The sequence below is a fragment of the Myotis brandtii genome, unplaced genomic scaffold (assembly GCF_000412655.1).
Source record: "Myotis brandtii unplaced genomic scaffold, ASM41265v1 scaffold555, whole genome shotgun sequence".
Lineage (NCBI taxonomy): Eukaryota > Metazoa > Chordata > Mammalia > Chiroptera > Vespertilionidae > Myotis > Myotis brandtii.
Window position 1 is genome coordinate 418,466 of NW_005370065.1, and position 7,840 is coordinate 426,305.

Genomic DNA, 7,840 nt, shown 5'->3' on the forward strand with positions numbered 1-7,840 from the left:
GGCGCCGACCCCGCTGCTGCCCCCCTCAGCCACTGCCTCCGTCAAGATGGAGCCGGAGAACAAGTACCTGCCCGAACTCATGGCTGAGAAGGACTCGCTCGACCCGTCCTTCACGCACGCCATGCAGCTGCTGACGGCAGGTAAGCGGGCCTCGCGGGTCCTTCTGGGTCGCCCGGCCGCATGGGTGGCCAGCGGCTTTGTTCCCCTTGCTTCCCGCCCCCTGGAGACCGAGGCGGCCGTCGGCTCCCCTTCTCTCGCGCTCATCTCGGGGAGCCTGGATTCTTGTTCCCGTCCCGCCGGGGTGCGAAGGAAGGAGAACCTCTGGGCTGCAGCGGCGGCCCGCAGGGGGCTGGGGATCTCCCAGCGCGAAGGTGTGGACGGGTCGTGCTCCGCTCCCCGCCCACCTCTCGCAGCTGCCCCGGGCCCCAAGTGTTCAGATTCTTCCAGAAACGCACCTTTAACTCCCCTTCCCCCAAAGGGAAAGCTTTTTTTTTTTTTTTTTGACTGTGGGTAGCGGTAGGCACCTCAACCGCCTCCTTGGACTGTGGCTGGAAGACCACCCTGCGTTCCTGCCTCTGCAGTTTTTAAACACAGCCCTGGAGTCTCAGGGCAGATGCTCAGCAAGGGGCGGCGACGGCCTTTGTTGTCCTGTCTTCCTGCCAGTCCTCCTCCTAGCCCGCTGCCTCTGTCACTGCTTGTTTGATATTTTCAAATCCGGCTGAGGCAGATGATGGGGCCACAGGAGGAGAATCCTTCAGGGCGTCTTGTTTGGTTTGGAAATATTTAAATGTCTGCTGCATTTCCTCCGAGAGGGGAGAAGTCAGGGCCTGTGGGACAGCCCTGCCCTCCAGCCACAGCCCTGCAGCGGCCGGAGTGCCCTGTCCAGCGCGCCGGGCCGCTGGGTCCGGGCCGGACTCCCCGGGAATGAGCTTAAGTTTCTCCCGGGCAGGAGCAACCTGTGGGAATCGACGCTTAAGGTTTTTCCTAATCGGATTTCTGATTTCGGCACATAAGATAATGACAGAGCCGGAAAGATTGGACACCTTTATTTTTACGACGTGTGTTCGCCATCATTCCAGGCGAAAAGTAACCCTAAAACAGTGAAAATGGGGTGGAGGGCGGTAAAGGGTGGTTGCACGACGTTCCCCAACGAGATGGACTGAAATGGAAGAAGTTGCAGGATGCACGCACCTGAAAGGCTTGGTCTTTCTGTTTGTTTTTGCTTCGGTAGTGAAATAGAGTAGGAATCGTCTTTGTTCTCTATTGTCCGTAGACGAGTGCTCCTTTCCTGCTCGGCACTGGCCCATTACCTAGTCGCTCTGCTTTCTCCCTAAAGCCGGCTGTTTTGCCCTCACTTCTGGTTGAAACGTTGTTGTAATAAGTATTTCGTATGATACCTAAGTTTTATTAGGTAAAAATTGGCAGCCTTCAACACTGAATAGTTGGACTCCGGCAAGGTCGATACAATGGACAGATCGTTATGAAAACATTTCCCTCCCTTTGTTCTCTATCTCCAAACATTGGTGAGGGGGGGTCTTTAAAAAACGCAAACTAAGAATATTTAAAGTGCTTCATTTTCAACTCAGTGCTTTGCCGCTCTGTAACACAGTTGGATTGTTTGTTCATTGTGTTCTTCCGGCAAGCTTTCTGAGAGCAAGGAATGCTTTTTATCTTTATAGTTTTCAGATTGTCTTGCATATAGCAAACACCAGGTAATTGAATTTGAAAGCAAGTACATGCAGATTTAGGAATGTTAGACTAAGTGGTAAAAGTTGACTTAGTAGTCTGGTTTTTATTTTCTCAAATCTTTAATTAGTCCAAGTAAAATTTGTGAGACTAAAATATCAACTTTAGAACTTGAAGCTGTTGGTTTAATTCTGACCCTTAAGTAGTTACCCACTCTTGGGAAACATTCTGAACCTCAGCAACCTCAACTGTAAAGTGGGATAGTGAGTTGTGAGGATTAAATGATGTGTAAAGCCCCAGCACAGTTCCCTTTGACCTATAATTATTAGATAACAATTTGTCACCACCATTTCCTTCTATGTGTAAATTCATAGTTAAATATGGTGTGAAAATACAGTGCTCTTTAATTTTTTTAACATGGGCTTTTTTATGTGTTGTTTTTTTTTAACCAAACAAATTTAATTGGAGAAATGGGATTAAGGTAATTCTTGTTTATTAAGAACCAGACTATGTATATTTCTTAGCGTGGGAAATCTTGGTATATGTTGAACCTAACTTTTAAGGTATTTTTGAATGATCTGGAAAAGGGATTGTAGTGAAGGTAACCAACAACAAGAAAGTAAGAGACTGAGAAGACAGAATAGTGGTATTTAAGCTCTGATAATGAAACGGTAAGAAAAATACAGCTAACACTTACTGTCCAGGCACTGGTCTAACTCTAAGCACTTAACATCAAATATTTAGTCTTCAGGACAATACTATGAAGTTACTTTTATTATCCTCACTTTTACAGATGAGAGAACCATGCATACAGAGATTAAATTAGCCAAGGTAACAAAGTTAGTAAACAGCATAACTAGGATTTGAAATCAGTCTGAGTCTGAATCCACACACTTAACCCTCTCCACCCCTCCACTATAGTACCTGCAACAAATTGTACTTAAGAAAATATTTTGGACCTGGCCTATGTGGCTCAGAGGTTGAGGGACGACCAGGAGGTTGTGGTTTGATTCCTGGTCAGGGCACATGCCTGGGTTATGGGCTCCATCCCCACTGTGGGGCATGAAGGAGGCAGCTGATCAGTGACTCTCTTGTTAATTGAGGTTTCTATCTCTCTCTCCCTCTCCTCTCTCTGCAATTAATATAATATATATAGGCCCTGGCTGTGTGGCTCAGTAGAGCATTGTACATACACCAAAAGGTTTCCGGTGCAATCCCCTGTGGGGGTGCATGCTAATAGATGTTTCTCTCTCTTCCCCCCTTTGTCTCTCCCCCTGCCCACCTCCTTCTCCTCTCTCTGAAATCAATGAAAACATATCCTCAGATAAGGATTAAAAATATATATTTTTTGTACTACTTAGACAAAATATTATAAAATCATTTTGAACGCATCAGAGTACTAGAACAGGGCAGTGCAGATGACAAGGCCAAGATATAGAAAAAGAAAACCCATAGAGCAGAGCCTAGCACTTGGGTCAGTGACTAAGGTACCTCTGCCCATTTTCAAAGATCTGCGGCAAGACCCAGACCACTCTTCCTTCACTATTCACATAGCTCTCCCTGTCCCTTACCCGGCTTTACTTTGCACTTCTCAGCATCTGATGCATTATATATTGTAGTTATGTGTTTGTTGACCACCCCTTCTCCTTCATAGCTAGAATGTCAGCTCCACCAGGACAGGGATCTTTTGTCTCCTTTGTTTACACTATATCTCCTGTTCCTTGAAGAGTGCCACACACACACAGTGGCTTCTTACTAAATATTTGATGAATGGATATTCATCTTCATTTCATGATGGAAAAATAACACAGTTCTAAGGGATTTGGGTTTTGAATATAGACTTTACTAGACAAGTTGATATTTAACTGTGATGACAAATGCATTTGCAGACATGCAAGGACTCAGTATACCCATGCTTGCTTTCTGAGACAAAAATAATTTATAATTTGTGTTAAATGCTTACATAATAAACAAAATGCTTTTAAGCGTATCACTGTTCTTTTTCTACTCTCTACAATTAGGAAAATATAAGTTAGTGTAAATAACTCAGGAATCAGTAAACATTTGATAGATTAACAATCCCCAGATCTTGAAAGGATACTCAGAAATCTATCTTACAGCCCTGGCCGGCTTGGCTCAGTGGATAGAGCGTCAGCCTGCGGACTGAGGGGCCCCAGCTTCGATCCCGGCCAAGGGCACATGCCTGGGTTGCGGGTTCGATCCCCAGTAGGGGGTGTGCAGGAGGCAGCCAATCAATGATTCTCTCTCATCAATGTTTCTCTCTCTCTCCTCTCTCTTCCTCTCTGAAATCAATAAAGAAATATATTTTTTTAAAAAAAAAGAAATCTATCTTACAAAAGCACACAGTATAGAACATTTGCAAAGTTTATTGGAACTTCAAATTAGTTAACTCCTTTATTTTATTTATGATACACTATAAAAATATATCTAGATGTTCCTATTTCATTCTGTAGGGCTAGAAGACTTGTTTAAACCAGAAAGTGGAATTGCAAAGAAATTATAGACCAAATACAGATATAAGTGTAAATATTAGGAAAGAAAGGCAGAGTTATCATCACTGTTTGCAACAACATCATGATTGTTTACCTTGAAAAGTGGTCAGTGATGTGGTTGATTGCAAGTTAAAGATGTACAAATCAGTAGGTTTCTACTCTATGAACATTAGAAAAGAATTGACAAAATGATCTCATTTTTAGAATAGTATCAAATGCCTTGGGACAAGCAATGAAAATCAGTTCAAAATGTATGTGAATAATTATAACAAACAATAACAATAATTAACCTTTGTAGAGCCTGTAACATGTGCCATGCTACTCATAATTCAATCTTCCTGGCCATTCTCTGAGGCAGAAAGAATTTTTATCTTAATCTTACAGATGAGGAATATTGTGATCATATTGTCAACTTAAAATTTTACTGAAGGTGATGAATATCTGAATAAAAAGAGAAATATGTCATTTCCTAAAAGGGGGGGAGGGTGTGGAGGAGGAACTAGTGTTACAAAGATTATAGAATTTTTATTTAAAATTTTTTTAAATTGATTTTGAGAGAGAGAAAGGAAGAAAGAGAGAAGCATCAATTTTGTTGTTCCACTTAGGCATTCATTGGTTGATTCTTTTTTAATATATTTTTATTGATTTCGGAAAGGAAGGGAGAGGGAGAGAGAGGTAGAAACATCAGTGATAAGAGAGAATCATTGATTGGCTGTACACCCCACACTGGGGATCAGGCCCGCAACCCGGGCATGTGCCCTGACTGGGAATCAAACTGTGACCTCTGGTTCATAGGTCAACACTCAACCACTGAGCCACGCCAGCCGGGCATCATTGGTTGATTCTTGTATGTGCCCTGACCAGAGATCAAACACGCAACCTTGGTACATCGGGATGATGCTCCAACCAACTAAGCTACCTGGCCAGGACAAGATGACAAATTTTTAAAAAATATTTTTTTATTGATTTAAGAGAGGAAGGGGGAGAGAGAATAATTGATCAGCTGCCTCCTGCATGCTTCCCCACTTGGGATGGAGTCCGTAACCCGGGCATGTGCCCTGACCGGGAATCGAACCACAACCTCCTAGTTCATAGGTTGTCGCTCAACCTCTGAGCCATACCGGCCGAGCAAGATGACAGAATTTTTAAATTAACATGTTGATTTTTTGCATTTTCCAAACTAATTCAAACTGGATTTACTTTTTTTAATGTGACGTGTTGAATGTAAAGTAGCTTTAAAGAGTAAGTGAAGCCAGCCTGAGAGGAGATTCCATCCACGAATGGGACGACAACATTCAAGACCCAGTTACAGTAGGAGAACTCAAGTGACTCAAGCAAGGGGTATTCCTAGAGCACCCAAATCAGGAGATCTAAGAGACTGCACCACTGGTTCCCACTAAACACCTACTATATAAGACCACCCCACAAAGACTGGGAAGCATAAAAGTTTGATCGAATACAAAGAGTATATGAGCCCTGGTGCGTGGCTCAGTTGGTGGAGTGTCCCATATGCCATGAGGTTGCAGATTCAATCCCTGGTCAGGGCGCATACAGAAGGCAACCTCCCTTCCTCCCTCCCTCTCTCTCTCCCTTCCTTCTTCTCTCTAAAAATCAATATATATGTTCTCGGGTGAGGATTTTAAAAAAGAATAAATGAAGATAAATGAGAAAAAAAATTTTTCAAGATAGGAAAATGATGAAAACCTGTATTGACAAATTAAGCAACAAGAACTTGAGAGAATGTGAATTACATTGCTGGTGGAAGTATTAACCACTTTGGATAACAATTTGGCATTTCATTTAAAAGTTGAACGTTCAAATTCCTTAAAATTCAACCATACCATTCTAGGAATATGCCCAAAGAAACTTTTGCACATGAATGCTTCATTCATTAAAATAGTGCACCTTGTTCACAAAATGCTACAACTTGTTTCACCATTGATTGGATACTATGAGATTTTCCAAATGAATTACTTACTAGTATACGGGAATGAAAATAAAAACTACAGCTACATGCAACAACATGGAGAAATCTTGAAAATGTATCTGATAAAGCAGTTTTTATAAAATTAAACATGTTTATGACTTAGCAATTGCACTTTTTTTAAAATATATTTTATTGATTTTTTTTACAGAGAGGAAAGGAGAGGGATAGAGAGTTAGAAACATCGATGACAGAGAAACACCGATCAGCTGCCTCCTGCACACTCCCTACTGGGGATGTGTCCGCAACCAAGGTACATGCCCTTGACCGGAATCAAACCTGGGACCCTTGAGTCCGCAGGCCGACGCTCTATCCACTGAGCCAAACCGGTTAGGGCAGCAATTGCACTTTTAAGCACTTATCCCAGAAAAATAAAAACTTAGGTTCACCTGTGCATGAATGTTCATAGCAGCTTTATTCATAATAGGCAAAAACTGAAAACCATATGTCTCTAATAGGTGAATAGTTAAAGCATGGTATATCCATACCATGGAAGACTGCTCAGCAATAAAAAGAAATGACATATTGATGAATGCAACAATTTGTGTATATCTTGAGAGAATTATACGGAGTGAAAATAATCTTCAAAGGTTACATACTGTGTAATTCCACCAATTTAACATTCTACTTGTTTTTTAAGAGAGAGGGAAAAGGAGAAAGAAATATCAATTTTGTTCCACTTATTTATACATTTATTGGTTGATTCTTGAATGTGACCTGATGGGATGGTACCTGTAACCTTGGCTTGTCAGGATGACTGTCTAACCAACTGAGCTACCTGGCCAGGGCTAATTTTACATTCTTGAAAAGACAAAATAATAAGAGATGGAGAACAGATTAGTGGTTGCTGATGGTGAGGGAGAAATAGAGGGAAGGGACTATGGCTGTAAAAGTGTATAGCATCCTATATAATAAGAGGCTAATAATAAGATCATATGTAATACCTTAATAAAGAAAAATCTACACTAATAAAAGAGAAACATGGTAATTAGCGTACGACCGCTACCCTTCCCATTGGCTAATCAGCATATCCTTATGCAAATTAACTGTCAGCCAAGATGGCGGCCGGCAGCCAGGCAGCTGGAAGCGAACATGAGGCTTCCTTGCTTCAGTGACTGCAGACTCCAACGTTCCCCGCCTCACTTGCCGGCCTCTGAGTTGCAACTCTAAGCAACTATGTACTATGTTGCAAATAAGAAGCTAAACAAAACCCTAGAAACCAGCTTTCAGCCTGCCGGGATCTCAGAGCTGAAGTTATACATTGTTTCGATTATAGAATAGCAAACAAACCAGATACGAAGCCTCAGAGCTAGAGCCAGAGCTAAAGCTGGCCCAGAATAAAATAAAAAAAGAGAAAAAAAAGGAGCGGTTGGGAGCTTCAGTCAACAACCGCCAGCCTGAAAGCAGCCCTCAGCCCCTCACCCAGACTGGCCAGGCACCCCAGTGGGGACCCCCACCCTGAAGGGTGTGTGACCAGCTGCAAACAGCCATCATCCCCTCATCCAGGCTGGCCAGGCACCCCAGTGGGGACCCCCACCCTGATCCAGGACACCCTTCAGGGCAAACCAGCCGGCCCCCAGGCCTCTATCCTATATAGTAAAAGGGTAATATGCCTCCCAGCACCGGGATCAGCGGAGCCACGAGGCCTCCTGGCACC

The 7,840-nt window shown here is 42.8% G+C and overlaps 1 protein-coding gene across 2 annotated transcripts in view; it reads left to right on the forward strand.

The window, feature by feature from the left end:
- Positions 1-6: 6 nt before the first annotated feature.
- Positions 7-7,840, forward strand: part of KHDRBS1 (KH domain containing, RNA binding, signal transduction associated 1) — a 39,164-nt gene continuing 31,330 nt past the window's right edge. For both annotated transcript variants that reach the window (XR_001364453.1, XM_005878337.2), the window contains exon 1: positions 7-140. Coding sequence is in view for 1 of the 2 variants with exons in the window: in XM_005878337.2 (XP_005878399.1) it covers positions 47-140 (94 nt within the window). In the remaining variant the exon portion in view is untranslated. The remainder of the gene's footprint in view (positions 141-7,840) is intronic.